This window comes from Asterias amurensis, chromosome 15 (assembly GCF_032118995.1).
Source record: "Asterias amurensis chromosome 15, ASM3211899v1".
Lineage (NCBI taxonomy): Eukaryota > Metazoa > Echinodermata > Asteroidea > Forcipulatida > Asteriidae > Asterias > Asterias amurensis.
In genome coordinates, this window is record NC_092662.1 from 9323241 (window position 1) to 9342754 (window position 19514).

Consider the following 19514-nt stretch of genomic DNA (forward strand, 5'->3'; position numbering starts at 1 on the left):
ATTGAGAGATGTTGATGGTATAAAACATTGTGAGAAACGGCTCCCTCGGAGATAACGTGGTTTTCGAGAAAGAAGTAATTTTACACGAATTAGATTTAGACCTCATATTTAGATTTTGAGGTCTCGAAATCCAGCATCTGAAAGCACACAACTTCGTGTGACCAGGGTGTTTTTTCTTTCATTATTAACTCGCAACTTCAACCGATCAATTGAGGAAAAATTTTCACAGGTTTATTATTTTTATATACACCAAGTGAGAAGACTGGTCTTATTTTGGATTATTGCCAAAGGAAAATCAATGGCCTGCGAAAGAATCAGCCAGGGTCGAAACGTTATGCCATTATCTATTGTTTGCATTTATTTGTTTCCACTAATACCATCGGTCCATTTGGTTGCTAAGTTGATGCAACAGCTAAATTCCATTTTCTCACTTCTGATTATTATTACATTACGTGACAATACCACGAAATCTAGTGTGTGTGACAATACTAGAAATCTAGTGTGTGTGACAATACTAGAAATCTAGTGTGTGTGACAATACTAGAAATCTAGTGTGTGTGTGTGACAATACCACGAAATCAAATGTGTGTGATGTGTGTGACAATACCACGAAATCGAGTGTGTGTGACAATACCACGAAATCGAGTGTGTGTGTGTGACAATACCACGAAATCAAATGTGTGTGATGTGTGTGACAATACCACGAAATCGAGTGTGTGTGACAATACTACAATCTAGTGTGTGTGACTCAAACCATGAATTCAATATTTAAAATCGTTTGTAACAGAGGCAGATAACTTTAGAAAAAACTATATAGGTGATGTTTTTATTGTTTGTTGGAGGGGGGGTGTTGGTGGTGTTTAAGTGTTTTTTGTACATGGGAGGGGTGTTTGTTTGTTTGTTCATTTTCAATTTTATTTGTTTCGTCACTAATATTATTTGAAGTAAATAATTTTTGACAGTATTTATACAGTATATAAAAACCTGCTTGTTTACAAATAATGTTAAGCATAATATTGGCCCGGGTTTTCTTCAGTGCTAATTTACATAAAGAGAAAGCAAAGCAATGAAAGTTGGTCCATCACTGATGAACAGCACTGAGCGGACACGATGATACAGTTAATAGCACTGGACACTATTGGTAATTGCCAAAGACTAGCCTTCACAGTTGGTGTATCTCAACATATGCATAAAATAACAAACCTGTGAAATTTGAGCTCAATTGGTCGTCGAAGTTGCGAGATAATAATGAAAAAACACCTTTGTCCCACGAAGTTGTGTGCTTTCAGATGCTTGATTTCGATACCTCGAGTTCTAAATCTGAGGTCTCGAAATCAAATTCGTTGAAAATTACTTCTTTCTCGAAAACTACGTCACTTCAGAGAGAGCCCTTTCTCACAATGTTTTATTTCTATCAACCTCTCCCATTACTCGTTACCAAGTAAGGTTTTTTTTATGCTGATAATTATTTTTAAAAATTACCAATAGTTTCCACTGCCATTAAGCTATTATAGATAATAACTTTATCGAACCTACAAAATAAGCAATGTAAAATTTAACCTTGGGCTCAAGCCGATTCAAAACGGACTAGTATCTTCGAGCTGTGTGAACTGATCTTAAAGTCAGGGTTTATGAAGACTCAAGGTACTGCTGAAGACTCGAGTCACACATTCACAGAGTGCATTTATCTACTTTGCCTATACCCATGCATCCGCTTTGACGCATGAACACGGAAATACCCTTTTTTCTCCCACTTTTTGGATTCGCGGTAGTGCGTGGCTTGCATAAGCTTGATAGGTTTATTTATAGCCAGTGAAATCAAATGTTAACATGAGCGTGGGCTCCTCGGCAGGCACAAGGGTTTGCTCCATACCGCGGAAAGTGTTTTTCGTTCAAGGTAAGTTAATTTGATTGGTACTCGTTTTGAGCCGAACGTTAAACGGCATGAGACAATATTGCATGTATTGGTAATTACTCAAAATGATTGTTAGCATAAAAACTTACATGGTAACAAGTAATTGAGAGATGTTGATGGTATAAAACATTGTGAGAAACGGCTCCCTCGGAGATAACGTGGTTTTCGAGAAAGAAGTAATTTTACACGAATTAGATTTAGACCTCATATTTAGATTTTGAGGTCTCGAAATCCAGCATCTGAAAGCACACAACTTCGTGTGACCAGGGTGTTTTTTCTTTCATTATTAACTCGCAACTTCAACCGATCAATTGAGGAAAAATTTTCACAGGTTTGTTATTTTTATATACACCAAGTGAGAAAACTGGTCTTATTTTGGATTATTGCCAAAGGAAAATCAATGGCCTGCGAAAGAATCAGCCAGGGTCGAAACGTTATGCCATTATCTATTGTTTGCATTTATTTGTTTCCACTAATACCATCGGTCCATTTGGTTGCTAAGTTGATGCAACAGCTAAATTTCATTTTCTCACTTCTGATTATTATTACATTACGTGACAATACCACGAAATCTAGTGTGTGTGACAATACTAGAAATCTAGTGTGTGTGACAATACTAGAAATCTAGTGTGTGCGACTCAAACCATGAATTCAATATTTAAAATCGTTTGTAACAGAGGCAGATAACTTTAGAAAAAACTATATAGGTGATGTTTTTATTGTTTGTTGGAGGGGGGGGGGGTGTTGGTGGTGTTTAAGTGTTTTTTGTACATGGGAGGGGTGTTTGTTTGTTCATTTTCAATTTTATTTGTTTCGTCACTAATACTATTTGAAGTAAATAATTTTTGACAGTATTTATACAGTATATAAAAACCTGCTTGTTTACAAATAATGTTAAGCATAATATTGGCCCGGGTTTTCTTCAGTGCTAATTTACATAAAGAGAAAGCAAAGCAATGAAAGTTGGTCCATCACTGATGAACAGCACTGAGCGGACACGATGATACAGTTAAAGGCACTGGACACTATTTGTAATTATTCAAAATAATTGTTAGAATAACAACTTACTTGGTAACAAGCAATGGAAAGCTGTTGACCGTATACAACATTGTGAGAAACGGCTTCCTCTGAAGTAACATAGTTATCGAGAAAGAAGTGATTTTTTATTGAAATATTTGTATTTGATTTGAGACCTCAGAGTAAGATTTGGAGGTCCCGAAACCAGGCATCTGAAAGGGTGTGACAAGGTTGTGACAAGGGTGTTTTTTCTTCCATTATTATCTCGCAACTTCGACAACCAATTGAGTTCGAATTTTCACAGGTTTGTTATTTTGTACATATGTTGAGACACACCAAGTGAGAAGACTTTGACAATTACCAAAGGTAAACAATTACTTCTTTCTCGAGAACTACGTTACTTCAGATGGAGCCGTTTCTCACAATATCGGTAATTGTCAAAGACTAGTCTCCACAGTTGGTGTATTTCAACATCTGCATAAAATAACAAACCTGTGAAAATTTGAGTTTAATCGGTCGTCGAAGTTGCGAGATAATTATGAAAGAAAAAAACACCCTTGTCACACGAAGTTGTGTGCTTTCAATTGCTTGATTTCGAGCAATTGATATTTTTGATTTTATCGAGCTCGGCTCTTTAACCTCTCTCTTCGATTAGGAGAGGTTCCACTAGCTAGGAAAGCAGCCAAGGTGGTCCCCATTCCCAAACCTGGGAATAATTCTGATTTTTGTAATTATCGACTTTCTGACCATTTATTCACTTTTAAACTTTTGTCTGATGCCCAACATGGCTTTTTACCTGGTCGTTCATGTACTACCCAAGTCTCTAGATTATTTCATGACTGGTCAGCTGCCCTGGACAAGCGTCAGCCACCTAGGGTTGATGCTATATTATTGGACTGGGCTCGTGCTTTTGACAAGGTGCCCCACAAAAGGCTCATAAGCAAATTACATAACTATGGTATTTGTGGTTCAATTGTAGCTCCTCTCCTTTTTAATATATTTGTTAATGATTCACCCGGCATTATTTCCTCCTCAGTTGCTCAATATGCGGACGATACTATCATTTACCGTATTATAACAGCCCTCAGGATTCCCTCGCTCTCAAAGAAGATCTGAACAATTTCATTTTATGGAGTATGGATAATAATATGGCGCTGAATGCCAAAAAAATGTAAAACTATGCACGTATAAACCCGCAGTCGTCGTCCAATTGACTGTTCTTATTTCTTGGGCAATAATCACCTGGAATTGGTTAACCAATTTAAATACTTTGGGGTTACAATATCTAATGACTTATCTTGGGGTCCCCACATTAAGAACATTGTTGCCAAAGGCTCTAGAATATCTGGTTTCATTAGACGCACTGTTCGTTCCAAAGACTCCGTTTCTCTTGTTTTGCTTTTTAAGTCCCTTTGTAGGCCCCTCCTTGAATATGCTGTTCCTGCTTGGTCTCCTTTTCAGACTAATCATACCAATGCACTAGAGCGTGTCCAACGTAGATTCACTAGAGCTTGTTTCAACTATAACCCTGATTTTAGTTACGAGGATCGTCTATTATAACAGTGCTCAAACTCCCATCCATTGCAGACCGTCACAGATACCTTTTCCTTACTTTTGTCTCACATTGCATTCACAAACGTTATATGTCAAACAACAGTTAGTTCCTCTTATCAACACCCGGCATCTGGATGACTGTATATTTAAAATTTCATTTGCTAGAACTAATGCTTTTAAACACTCCGTTTTTACCAATTTCCCTTATGTGTGGAATAGCTTACCCGTTCCCATTAGAGAAAAAGCTATTGACTCTCATAAGTGTACGTCAGTAATCCACAACCATGTTCTTTCTTTCTAGTTTAGCTTCAATCGCCTACCTGTACTTTTTTTTGTATGGTTCCTTTGAGGTTCCTGGTTTCACTAGTTTTGTGCAATATTCTAATTACTGTATTTTTCTTGGCTTTGTAGGAAAAAAGTATTGAGGTTTAAGGAGATTTGAAGGGAATTTGATTGGCTTCCTACCTTTTTTGAAAGGAGCGAGGATGCGTGGTCTTCTGGTTGATCTATATTTTATGTATACAAAATTTAATGTATTTTCTACAGTTTTTATATATATTTATATTTGATTTGGTATTTGATGTGCAATTTTTATGTCGTTTTTGTCCTTGTGCCCTTTTGTGCCTTTGTTATTTTTATTGTCTGGATCGCCTTTAGATAGTGATTATTTTCGCTTTTTGGTTATCCGCAGGCTTGTTCTCTGTGTAGTCTTATTTTTTATTGCTTATTCTTTGTATGTGCTGTTTGCCTGGAAATAAATAAATAAATAAATAAATCATGAGTTCTTAAAATTGTAAGTTCGGTAGATAATTCACTTATTTCATTTTCTATTGATTAACAGGTTATATAATGAACATACTACATAAAGACTTGGTTGTTCTTGCTGTGGTTACCCTCTCAATATGTGCAAGCACAGGTAAGATTAATTTGCATATCGATCATACGGATAGGTCTACTTCCATTGTTCTTATACTCTGGAAGCTGGCACGTGCAAGGGGTCCCAAAACTGGTGATTGCTCTATATTCCGACACCCCTTTGTCCCGACACCCCCATATTCCGACACCCCCATATTCCGACACCCCCATATTCCGACACCCCTATGTTCCGACACCCCTATGTTCCGACACCCCCATATTCCGACACCCCTATATTCCGACACCCCTATGTTCCGACACCCCCATATTCCGACACCCCTATGTTCCGACACCCCCATATTCCGACACCCCCATATTCCGACACCCCCATATTCCGACACCCCTATGTTCCGACACCCCTATGTTCCGACACCCCCATATTCCGACACCCCTATATTCCGACACCCCTATGTTCCGACACCCCCATATTCCGACACCCCCATATTCCGACACCTCCATATTCCGACACCCCTTTGTCCCGACACCCCCATATTCCGACACCCCTTTGTCCCGACACCCCCATATTCCGACACCCCTATGTTCCGACACCCCCATATTCCGACACCCCTTTGTCCCGACACCCCCATATTCCCACACCCCTATGTTCCGACACCCCCATATTCCGACACCCCTTTGTCCCGACACCCCCATATTCCGACACCCCTATGTTCCGACACCCCCATATTCCGACACCCCTATGTTCCGACACCCCCATATTCCGACACCCCTTTGTCCCGACACCCCCATATTCCGACACCCCGATATTCCGACACCCCTTTGTTCCGACACCCCCATATTCCGACACCCCCATATTCCGACACCCCCATATTCCGACACCCCTATGTTCCGACACCCCTATGTTCCGACACCCCCATATTCCGACACCCCTATATTCCGACACCCCTATGTTCCGACACCCCCATATTCCGACACCCCCATATTCCGACACCCCCATATTCCGACACCCCTATATTCCGACACCTCTATATTCTGACAACCCGCACCAAAATTTTGTGTTGGACATTTCAGAGAAAACGGTGCGACTTATCACCGACTGCATAAACGTATCGGTAACCTGTCTTTATGTCGTCCCTCATGGGAGTTTAATTTATATGAAAAGTTTCATTCTTCCTTTTACCAACTTTGGCTTAAAAAGAAGAGGGCTGATTAATGGGTGTGTGTGGGGGGGGGGGGCTGGGAGGGGTAGGGCTTATTTATTATATCAACTGTGAACATATAGTTATGATTTTTTTTTTGGGGGGGTGGGGGGCGGGCAACTACATGAAAGCAGTTACACATCGGCGAGATGGCGACAAGCAGGGGAAAGTTGGAACGGCTACGTATCTTGCCGAGCATTTTGCGAGCTTACTTGGGAAGTCATAACTGAAATGCAACAAATTCATGTGTGATTCGATGATCTTAGTTTGATTCCATCACTGTTTAAAAAGTAGTATAAATTCAACTTATGAATGGTCAAACTGATTCCTGGCCGAAATTCGCCGGGAAACCTGTATTACAAATAATATTGTGTTTTTATTATTGCTTATCAGAGTGATAATGTGCGAAAACAACTTGTCGGAGTATTGGGGTGTCAGAATATAGGGGTGTCGGAATATAGGGGTGTCGGAACACAGGGGTGTCGGAATATAGGGGTGTCTAAATATAGGGGTGTCGGAACATAAGGATGTCGTAAAATAGGCTGAGCTGTCGTAAAATAGGGATGTCGGAACTTAGGGGTGTCGGAATATAGGTGTGTAACCCTGTTAGTGTTACTCTTGACACACCAGGCTGCACAGTAAAGTTCGTACATTACTTTGATACGGTGTTGTGAACATGGGTATCACATGCACCCGCCCTGCTTTCTTATATATAGGGTGCGTTCGTTTAGCTTCCCTGGGTCGACCCCGATGTTGCGTATTTTACTTTTTTCCAGGACGAACGTGGGCACACAATTACCCCACGTTCGTCTTCGAACCAGAAAAAAACCCCAGACACGTCACCACGTGAGCCTTCCCGTGGTGACGTCAGTGCACCTCGGGCCAGGCCCAAGTGACCCAATCCACAAGATGGGCTCTTGGGGCTGGCCCGAGGTGCACTGACGTCACCACAGGAAGGCTCACGTGGTGACGTGTCTGGGTTTTTTTCCTGGTTCGAGGACGAACGTGGGGTAATTGTGTGCCCACGTTCGTCCTGGAAAAAAATATAATACGCAACATCGGGGTCGACCCAGGGAAGCTAAACGAACGCACCCATAATTGCTAAAGATTAACCTTTGATCTTTATCTTTAATGCAATTCTTAGACGGTATCGGCTGTCCCGAACCCGTGGTATACAGAGCACAGATTGAATTTAGCGACTCACCAGGAAAAGATGGCCTCTACCCATGGGATACCATTATTTCGGTACAGTGTAATATGGGTGCATCAATGAAAGGTACAGTCTCCTGCAGCATCTTGTGACAAAGAAAATACGCACACAGACAAAATACCCCAGCTGTGATGACTATGTGTACGATTATAACTTTACGACATATTAATTGCATTAAAGGCAGTGGACACTATTGGTAATTACTCAAAATAATTATTGGCATAAAACCTTTCTTGGTGATGAGTAATGGGGAGAGGTTGATGGTCTAAAACATTGTGAGAAACGGCTCCCTCTGAAGTGCCATAGTTTTCGAGAAAGACGTAATTTTCCATGAATTTGATTTCGAGACCTCAGGTTTAGAACTTGAGGTCTCGAAACCAACCATCTAAACGCACACAACTTCGTGTGACAGGTTTTTTTTTTCTTTTTTCTTTCATTATTATCTCGCAACTTCGATGACCGATTGAGCTCAAACTTTCACAGGTTTGTTATTTTATGCATATGTCGAGATGCACCAACTGTGAAGGCTAGTCTTTGACAATTACCATTAGTGTCCACTGCCTTTAAAGCCATTGGACCCTTTCGGTAAACAGTGTTGTCCAAGGCCCACATTTTGTGTACCACAACTTCTATATCAAATAACAAACCTGTGAAAATTTAGGCTCAATCGGTCATCGGACTCGGGAGAAAACAACGGAAAACCCCACCCTTGTTTCCGCGCGTTTCGCCGTGTCATGACATGTGTTTAAAATAAATCCGTAATTCTCGTTAACGAGAATTTATATTGTTTTGCTGTTTTCTCAAAAAGTAAAGCATTTCATGGGATAATATTTCAAGAGAAGTCTTTCACCATTGCCCTCTGTAAACCCAGTAAGTTATTTGTAAATCTGTGAACTTTTATTTTTTTTCTGAACCGAAAGGGTCCAATGGTTTTCAAGGCGCTGACAACAAAACAGTTTTCCGAAATAAACACTTACAGGCAGGCACTCCAGGGACGCTATTTGCAATAACTCAAAATAAAGGTTAGCATCAAAACGTGCTTGGTAACGAGCATTGGAGGGCAGTGTATAACATTGTGGGTGGAAAAGGCTCCCTTTGAAGTAACGTATAGTTTTTTAGCAATAAGTTATTTCCACCCAAATAATAAAAGACTTCTGGCCTGAAGCCCTTTAGACCTATTAGGCATTGAAGCACACAAAGTTGCGAAACAAGGTTTTTTATTTCATTATAATTCTCTTGCAACTTTGAGTTGATATTTTAATAGTATGCATATGATAGGATACACAAAATGAGAATTAGAGTCCAGTGCTTTTAAAGAGGAAACAGGGCACAGCTCCATGCGAACTTGGAGCGGGGGCGGGCGACTGAAATAGCAGGACAACAACGACAACAAAGTATAATGAAGAAAATAATATACGTTCGATTAACATGGTATTGGAGAAAAGTTGTGTAATACGGATTGCTTTAAAGACACTGGACGCCTTTGGTAAATTGTCAAAGACCAGCCTTCTCACTTGGTGTATCTCAACATATGCATAAAATAACAACCCTGTAAAAATTGAACTCAATTAGTCGTCGAAATTGCGTGAGAATGAAAGAAAAAACACCCTTGTCGTACAAGTTGTGTGCCTTCACCGAATTCAAATATTTTAGTGAGAAATAAATACTTTCTCAAAAACTACGTTACTTCAGAGGGAGCCGCTTCTCACATTGTTTTCTCTCCATTGCTCGTTACCAAGTAAGTTTTTGTGCTAACAATTATTTTGAGCAATTACCAATATGCCTACTAGTGTCCAGAGCCTCTAAGATACGGAACTTCGTCATCTTGACTTAGAACATGTCATCACGCGATGGTAGGCCTACTGCTTCATGAAGAGCTTATAAACGACCAGTGGGCCTTCAGATTGGGCACATGAAAATACCCCAAAATAGGGGTCAAGCTGAGTCGAGAATGCAACGAAGAAGAGAACAGTTTTGGGAATTACGTTCAGGATATTGCTTTTATGTTCCCCAAAACGTGTGGGGAACATCTTTCCAACATCTTCGAGGAGTAAATACCGTAAACTATTAGACCAAGGCACTTTATGCTCCCTTCGTGTACTGGGGCTTGGGCTTCAAGTAATTATCTTCACTGCCACATAGTGAGATAGTCTCAACATTCCGACTATTATAGTTACTGCAGGATATTGATTTTGTTTTGCTGACTTTATCTGATAGCCATTTGATTAATTAGATATAAAACACTTTAGGTTGGATTTGATGTATTCGTTCAAGCAATTATTTGTTTATCCTGTTTACCATCCAAGGAAATCGGTTTGTGAGGTGTTTGGAGACGGATACATGGGCTACCTTACCGACCTGCATACATACAACAGGCAAGTGACTACTAAAAGATTGACTAATAACTGGTCTATGGACAAGTCGTTTTTAGAGGGAATTGGTCGGCTAATTAATGCCGCGAACGCAGATATTCCAGCTAGGATGTATTTGCATGTTTTTTAGTTTACGAGAGGATTGAGAGAACACGGCGCCGTGATAATCCAGGCCAGCTTGATAGAGGGCCGGGCAGCTTGAGGGCCCTGCTGAAAAGACTATTACCATTAGATGCTCTCTGGTGAAATAACGACAATTCAGTTAGTTTTTACCAAGTTTATTGACAATTTACCCTTTTTTAAATTCACATCTTAATATATTTATTTGTCTATAGGCAAAATATATGGTGAAGTGCGGCGTTCCCGGTGGCCGTTTCTTTCAGCCACCCTTTTTTCTTGTAAACCTAAACATGATACGGTTGAGTTATAGTAAAATTGCACGCAAAAGCCGAGTTATCACATTTTTCGTCAACTAGGACAAGCTTTGCTCTTTTGGTTCTGAGCCCAACAAAATTAGTCTCTCCATCAGATTTTCTTACAGGTTTTAGGTACACCCATGATGGAACATATAAAATATCCAAATAGTCGTATAATTATTAAGTTTTCCACTTGTCCTGCATCTATATTTGTATATAACAGAGCAGCATCTTACAAATACTTTGCGGGGGGGGGGGGGGGGCTAAAGTTGAAGATGATCAGGGGTCAAGTTCAAAGGAACGTTACAGAATTGGTAAGAAACAAAAATCGTGAAGATCACAGATTTACGTAAAACTTTCACGGTCTACTAACGATGATGATAGTTGAAAACATTCCTTGAAATACTTCTGTCTGAAATGTCATATTTGATTAGAAAAAAATAATCTAACTTCGCGTTTTGAGTTTATCGCTCCGTGAGCGTTTTATTCATTTTTATTTTGGCATCGATGCAATGCAAAATTTGCAGTCGGTTTTTCACTATTTTCTCGTGACCCAGATAGCCGATCCATCTCAAACTTCTACAGGTTTGTCAGTTTATGTATATGGTGGATTGCATAAAGTGCTTACACTACCAGCAACTGTTTTGTTAGCAATACCAATTCTGTAATGTTCCTTTAAATAACAGGGAAGTTGTTCACACTCTTCAGGAAAACAAAACATCGATATAGGTCTACTTTGGTTATAGAAAAAGAAAACATACAATTTATATGTTATGTATGCAAATAAATCATAGGGCACTATCAAAGCCTTCCAGCTTAAATATGTCCTCGGAACAAACTAATTTGTTCTGTTCGCCAAGAAGTAGTGGATATTGCTTCCTCAAAATTATATTTCTTTCCCTTGAAATTACATTTTTTTTGACTTCAAATAATATTTTGACGGAACGAAATAAGTTTTAGTTATCTGTTCTATCACTTCATTACCTGACACTTTCCAGTAAAAATATCTGTTAATAAAATGGTTTGTTTTCCTCCAACAGGAAACGTCAAATGCCCATTGCCACCCAAACCCTGGAACGGCCAAATTAAACGGGTTGGACGTCGCGGTGCACTAGTCAGCTGCAACCCAGGCTTTACACTGTACGGAAAAAGAAGGATTAGATGCGCAATGACAGCAACAGGGGTTTCGCAATGGCCACGCACACTGTGTCGAGGTAACCTTGCCTCCTTCAAAAATACACCTTTATATCTAATTTGGAAAAATTAGGAGAGGTCACGGAGTGAGGGGAATGGGATGAACTCAAGCTTAGTTTATGTTGGATGAAAAGGAAAGAAGCATTTGTGGCAACACGCAAGGGGATAGATGTTGGCTTGTCCCCAAAACATGCCCCTCTCCTTTATCATTTTATAAACTTGAGTTGTCCCCTAAAAATGAGTTTAACTACCAGCTTACCATTGAGTACCATTGAGTACCAACGTGTTGTGTATGTTCATTACAGCTAGGAATCGCTGCAACAACCCGGGTAACATAACGGATGGTGATTGGGAACCAGTCTCAGATGACGGAATGAGTAACAACATGAGTAGTCAGTTTAGTCCCAACACAATAATAAACGTTACATGCACGCCTGGTTTTGCACTGGTTGGGAACCCCCTCGTCTATTGTGGAATGGACGGAAGATGGAATTCCACCATACCAACATGTGAAGGTAAGTTTCCTCAAATGTAAGTTGTTTTCCCCTACATTGTTCTACATTATTGTTGCCGATTCTTTTAATAACCTTTTACAATTTCAACGAGTACGTGTCGTGGTCGAGCGGTTGAGAGCACCGAATTTAAACTCTGGTGTCTGATCAGCAGAGTGTGGGTTCGAATCCCAAGTTAAGACACTTGTGTCCTTAAGCAAGACACTGAGCCATTGCTTCATCCTTCGAATGGGACGTAAAGCCGTTGGTCCCATGTGTTGTGTTGTGACCTCATCATTCAAACTTAGTCCCATTCCTTGCATAAAAACTGTATGTTTAAGCGCTTTGAGACGCCCTTCTGGTGCATAAAGCGCTATATAATTAATTCACAAGTTGTATCAACTTTGTAGAGATCCGATGTCCACCACTTGTTGAAAGTATTCCCCATGGAGGAAGTGAAATGATGAACAGGACATACAAGCAAGGAGAAATAGTTGACTACTTCTGTGATACTGGCTATCGGATCTTTGGCAAAACAACCAGGGTGTGTTCTCTGGACTCCTCTGAGGGAACATGGTCTCATCTTAATCCTGATTGTGAAGGTAAAACTATACCATCATCAGTAATCTGCAAAAATGAAATGAGAAACAACGTAATCAAACCATGTCCTGCATGTAGCTTTCAGTAATTGTCAAACACCACAATCACTAGAAATATTACATGCACATGTATATATAGCCTACTAATCTGAGCTTTTGAACAGTAAAAAAAAAAATTAAACAACATTTGACAATGTTTTTAATTGAAGAAAATTGACCTTAGAATTAATAATTTACGACATGTCACGAATGATACTTGACTAAAGACAGTGGACACTATTGGTAGTTGTCAAAGACCAGTCTTCCCACTTGGTGTATCTCAACATATACATAAAATAACAAACCTGTGAAAATTTTAGCTCAATCGGTCGTCGAAGTTGCGAGATAACAATGAAAGAAAAAAACAGCTTTGTCACACGAAGTTGTGTGCTTTCAGATGCTTGATTTCGAGACCTCAAATTTTGAGGTCTCAAAATCAAATTCATAGAAAATAACTATGTTACTTCAGAGGGAGCCATTTCTCACGGTGTTTTATACTATCAGCAGCTCCCCATTACTCATACCAAGTAAGGTTTTATGCTAGTAATTATTTTGAGTAATTACCTTTAACCATTTTGTGAGTAATTTTGATTTATATCAATATAAGCCACAAGGGAAACTGACTGGGTAAATTTTAAACTAATTTTGGGGGTTGAACAAAGAATTGACCGAGTGGGATTCGAAACAACAACGACCTCCGGATTAACGTGCCGGCGCTCTACCAACTGAGCTATCTAGCCCTAATTTGATTTATTTCATACATTCATGTAACACCCATTTTGGACAAATTAATTCTCTCCTTGTGCTCCTTAATCCCCTGCACAAACATCCCAGATGAGCCAGCTTGGTCTTGACGTTTCGAGCAGTATACTCTGCTTGTCTTCAGGAGAGTAGAGTACTTCAAGCAGCGTATACTGTTTGAAACATCAAGACCAAATCGGCTCTTTTCAGAGCCAACACTCACTCAAAAGATAGTTACACATGGTAACCCCCAAGCTTACTTTATAGTTCCTTCTTATATCTCCACACCATGCAAAGCTTCAAACAATGCATAGTCAGCTACCACTTTCACACACGTATTCTTTAAGTTGCATCAAATGAAGGAAAACATACCTTCTCCTTTCATGTGTACTTTGTTTTGAACCATGAAATATGATAAAAACAGAAACTATGATGATTCCCATTACGTTGATGACTGAATTTCAATTTGTCATGGTTAGAGGATCAATTCCTTTTTATACTTGTAAATTGTTCCTCTCCTCAACACACTCTCTTACCGGTATATAACAATTCTTACAAACATTTTAATGGATTCCATGTTTCCTTGATGTTTGCTTCTTTTTGCAGAAATTCAGTTTTATATAAATCTTTTTTTTTTTCCTTTTTGTTTTTTTAAATAAGGTGTTGCACTCTCAAATAGTAATTTTATTTTCTCTTGGACATCCTCAGGCCATGTGTTTCTTTATTGTCCTGTTTATAGTGTTTTATTTTTTAAAGATATCCTTAATAAATAACATATGAAAATAATAATAATAATCTTTTTTTTTTTACAATATCTTTTCAGAGATTTTATGCCCTCATCCCGGTAGAATTCAATATGGAGAGTCAAACTTGGAATCAAGGAGTATAGGAGGTTCTGTGTCATTCTTCTGCAACTCAGGATACAAGCTAAGAGGCTCACCTGTCAGACATTGTCTAGCTGGTGGTAAATGGAGCGGAAAGCTCACAACATGTGATCATGAAAGTAAGTTTTTCAGGAAATCAAAACACTACAAGTTGAATTGGACTCAACAGTCAGCCCAAGTAGTAAGAACTTGTTGAAAAAAACTTTTCTTGAACTGCTAATAGGTTGTTAAGTAAGAAAAACACCTCAGCTAGTGTGCACTTCCTTCTGATGAGAGAATAAACCCGACTTGCACTTTTTCCCAAACTGAAATAGGAAATTGAAAACGTTGTAGGCTTATGCTGATAGTGAAATTCCTTCTGCATAGATTATATGTAGCACATACATGAAGGTGGGCAAGACATAGCTCCACAAAGTCTGAGATTTTTAAGTTTAATAAAAAAGCTCATTGAGAGTGCAGCATATAAAATGTATAAACCCAGAACCTGTTATGTGGTATGTCTACTGGCAGGTTTTTACTGTCCAAATCCCGGAGTACCGATTGGAGGGTATATAGAAAACCAAGACACACCACCTTTCCAGAGAGGAGGAGTGGTGAGGTATGCATGTTACCAAAACCGAGCTTTGGTTGGTTCTGCAGAACGATACTGTAATACGTCTACAAGTTGGTCAGGAGAGGAACCGGAGTGTCGAGGTAGGCATTGGTACAAGTACATGTGCAGTAAACACACTACAATTACTGCAAGCACATTATTCACCTAACTCACATATGATTCAATACTTGGCACAGCATTAAGCACACAGGACACATATAGAGTGCTCCCCAATAGCAACCAATGTCAATTTCTTTTGTTTTGGCCATTATAAGCGGGCTTTTACCAAGTTTATTTCTGGCCCAGTTGCATAGAGTTGTTTATAATGAAATGTCACAGATGGTGCATGCGATATGGTATTTTTGGTATTCTGGTGAGCATAATTTGATTGTTGTTAAGCAGCTCTACAAAGCTGGCCCTGATCTTTTATACTAGATGATACTTGTCCTTAAATGAGTTGTTTTATTTTGTTTACAGGTCAATTTGACTTTGATGAAATTAGTGACGTTGCAGAAAGGATGGGTTATGTTGCTGAGAGTCTTGCCATTGAAACTTCTGAAGCTGCAAGTGTATCTAAAGGAAGAACCTTAGATCAAACTTATAGTGGAGGATACGACATCTATTTTGCTTTTGATGCATCTGGTAGCATTGCTAAGGCTCACTTTGAAAAGGCTCTTGATTTCGCTAAGTTACTTGTTAAAAAGGTAAACTTTGCATGATTACCAACAATGGACCATTAACTCTACATTGAGAGACATTATACATAGTACATGTAGCAGTCCTTTAGACTAGTTTTCAGTCCCACCTAAGTTTTCAGGTGGGGAAGGGAGTGTGTTCAACAGTTCTCCTTGTAAATGGTGTTTGGAGCTTTGCATGGTGTGAAGAATAAAAGTAACTATAAGTATCAACATAAATAGTAGACTTGCTGGTACAACCATGTGTAAAATCTCTTTTGAGGGAGTGTTGACTATATTTATAGTTACTCTTGTTCTCCTTTTTGTAAAATGCTCAACTACATATATGCATCATATCTTACACATGTGTCCTACAAGTATTAAGAACTATGCATCTTTATTTTATGTATGTGGGAAATGGGCATATCTTTATTTTATGGATGTGGGAAATGGGCATCCCATACCCAAATTGTTGCTGCCCAGTGTTTAGCGCTCCACAAGCCTCTTTAACATCCTTATAGATATCTTATATGACACCCCTGTATGACACCCCGGCAACTAAAGGTGCGTTTGATTAGCTTCCCAGGGTTGACCCCAGTCTACCCCGTTTCTTTCGAATAGCTTTGACTTCATTCCAAAGTTTCAAAACTACATTAGATTGTTTTATGAATTGCACACAAAAGCGTTATGAACCATTGAGGAAGGAAGAAACTGACATATATTGAAAAAAGGTGCAAGGGGGGGATCCCTTGACCAATAACTTTTACAGATGAGGCTGGACAGTTTATTCAACGATTCAAGATTCTATATTCTTTATAGATTGGTGTAAGTAATGCCCGCTATGCAGCCAGTGCATATGCAACAAGTACGGTACACTCACTTCTCATTTCCGATGCCCAAGATTCAGAAGAAGCCGTTCTAGCTCAGATTGACAGTCTTGCTGATGCACGTGATGGTGATATAGGTAAATCTTGAATTGGCTTTTATGCAATTTATGTATCAAACTACTACAAACTAAGCATTTACAATAGAGCGATTGCGCTCTAATGTGATCACGTGACCTGAGATGGGTATAGAAAAATACAGCTTCACAGTTAAGACATGAGAAGACTTGTACCGATAAACCATAATCGTCTGTATTTTTCGATTTTTTTTTTTTTTAACTTGAAACGAAGTCCATTTTATAGAGTTGAATATTGTGACATTGATTTACATCATATTTTCTGTTTGAAAAATCCAGTACTCCACTACAATAGAGGTTTCTTTTGAGAGTCTGGTTAGAATTACCAAGGTTTGAGTGAGCTTTTTGTTTTGCTCAATTGTTGATTTTGCTTCTGCTTTTGTTTTACATTTTTCAGAGACATCAAAAGTGGGAAGAATAATCTGACAAATCTACTTTTCTTTCAGCTTTTTTTTTTTTTTAACCGAGACAAACATGGCTAATCCTCATTGCTTGATAACACACATGTGACACAAACATTAACGTATATAACAACACACACATTCAATATCCAATAAAGTTATCCTATTTTGTCAACAGGGACAGGAACTGCAACCGGCAAAGCACTTCAATACATCCACACTGACATGATTCCTTTGTCTGAGAGGTACAATAACCGTCCCAATGCTAAAAGAGCTCTCTTTCTCTTCTCGGATGGTATGTTTTAACCAGCCACAATATTTAATAGTATTTGGGTTTTTGTATGGTTTTTTTTTCTACCCTAACATTGATGTAGATTTAACATTGATGTAGATTTAGCACTGTATACTTAGTACTTTCCCGAGTCCTTTGAATTTGTACCTCGTTTAAGGATCATTCAAAATTGTCAAACCTTTAGAGGCACTGGTAATTACTCAAAATAGCTTTTAGTATAAAGACTTAATTGGTAATGAGCAATAGAGAGCTGTCAATAGTATAAGACATGAGAAACGGCTGTCTCTGAGGTAATGTAGTTTTTGAGAAAGAAGTAATTTCTCACTAAAGTATTTGAATTGAATTCGAGACCCCAGCTAAGGTCCCAAATTCAAGTCATCTGAAAGCACACAACTTGTGCGATAAGGGTGTTGTTTCTTCCATTATTCTCTCACAACTTTGACGACCAATTGAGTCAAACTTTTCACAGGTTTGTAAATTTACGCATATGTTGAGAAACACCAAGTTAGAATACTGGTCTTTGACAGTTAACAATAATGCCAGTGCCTTTAAGCTCATACTTTAATGTTAAGACCCTTCCCCAAAGTAGTAGGTGCTTATCAATCTGTTATTTCCATGGTACCCAAAAGTTCAAACATAATGTCATCAGGTGTAAACAAACTTTGAATATTAAATAAATGCTTTATGCATGAGCCCAATATGAACTTGTCTACCCATTCAAACCAAAAGTTGATATCTCAAGAACAACGTATCATTCAATCAATTTTTAATTTGCACAGAGATGACGCAATTTTGATCTGTATTTCTGGTCAAAACTGGATATTAAAGCATCTGTTAAGGTTGACCCACAATTGACAACACAAAGAACTGATACAGTTTTTTTTATACCTTTACTGATTTACGCATTATGCAAAATGGATGCTTTAAACATCTTTATGACCATGCAATGTCGTCTTTATGCTTGGTTAGTACACTTGTCATAAATAAACCCCTTTAACATCAGTCAAATTTGAGTATTGGTGTCCGCTAATAAAGACACATTTCCAATCTCACAAAACCTCTTCAAACTTTTACACACAGAGTAAGATCTGTCAAACTTAATGGCACTGCTGTGGTGATTTCATCCTAAAATCAAGCTTATTGTTGATGACTCACAAACTGTATATATTATGAACTTATTATTGATAATACCCATTTGACCTAAGTCTTCCAGTTGAAAAAAAAATGTTTAAGTTAACAAATACCTAGTGTTTGAAATGTTTACAGCTCTCACCATTCACAACCATAATGGGCACTTATAAGTTTGACAAAAGTATGACTTGTTTTAAAATGTTAAAGAGTTACTGTCATTGATTTCCATCATTTTGGCAGGACTTGTAGAGAAGGATGTGCTTGTGAACACTACTCATGCCATTCTGTTGGTAATTGGAAAACAACAGAAACCTCTATTGGTATACAATTTCATACAGAGAACTTGTTAACTTACATCATTCTCTTTTGCTTCAAGTTCTTGCAACTACTGTTAATGAATGTGATTGTGACCGGCTTTGTCAGATTTTGAAGTCTCTTTTTAACTAAGCGAGCAGATTTGTGGTACTTTGTAAACCATTTGAAATATACTATGAGGTATTTTGGCCTATTGATTAATACTTCCTATGGATGTTTCAGGTCACACTAACACGGGAGCAAGTGAAGCTATTCCTAAACATCAAGCTATGATACTTCGAGAAGATTACGAAGTTCAAATCCACTGCATTGGAGTGACTCATGAAGTAGACATATCCGAGCTACAAGACATAGCATCAAAGCCACTCAGTGAACACTTGTTTCTAATTGCAGACTACAACGAGCTCAATCTGCTAGTCCAGACTATAACAGAGCAAAAACTTGGTAGGTTATCTAGTGCCACCTAAACTGACACATTTCACCGTAGAACTTCTGCAGAATAAATGGGTTTTTTTAATGGCCAAACTAGTATTGAATTTAAAGTGATTTCAAGTAGTGGGAAGTTATTGAGGCGAATCACTTTCCATTATGAAAATGGTAAACAGGGGCAGACCAAATAAAGTGACTCAACACAGAAGACTCAA

General features: G+C 38.7%; 1 protein-coding gene across 1 annotated transcript in view; it reads left to right on the forward strand.

Moving 5' to 3' along the window:
* The first annotated feature begins 1683 nt into the window (after positions 1-1683).
* LOC139948327 (complement C2-like) overlaps positions 1684-19514 on the forward strand; it is a 36523-nt gene continuing 18692 nt past the window's right edge. Inside the window, exons 1-13 of the mRNA XM_071946458.1 lie at positions 1684-1897; positions 5328-5402; positions 7703-7834; positions 10075-10143; positions 11597-11770; positions 12056-12265; positions 12652-12843; positions 14444-14623; positions 15015-15197; positions 15574-15800; positions 16590-16734; positions 17311-17427; positions 19093-19314. Coding sequence (XP_071802559.1) covers positions 1831-1897; positions 5328-5402; positions 7703-7834; positions 10075-10143; positions 11597-11770; positions 12056-12265; positions 12652-12843; positions 14444-14623; positions 15015-15197; positions 15574-15800; positions 16590-16734; positions 17311-17427; positions 19093-19314 — 1993 coding nt within the window. The 5' untranslated portion in view covers positions 1684-1830. The remainder of the gene's footprint in view (positions 1898-5327; positions 5403-7702; positions 7835-10074; positions 10144-11596; positions 11771-12055; positions 12266-12651; positions 12844-14443; positions 14624-15014; positions 15198-15573; positions 15801-16589; positions 16735-17310; positions 17428-19092; positions 19315-19514) is intronic.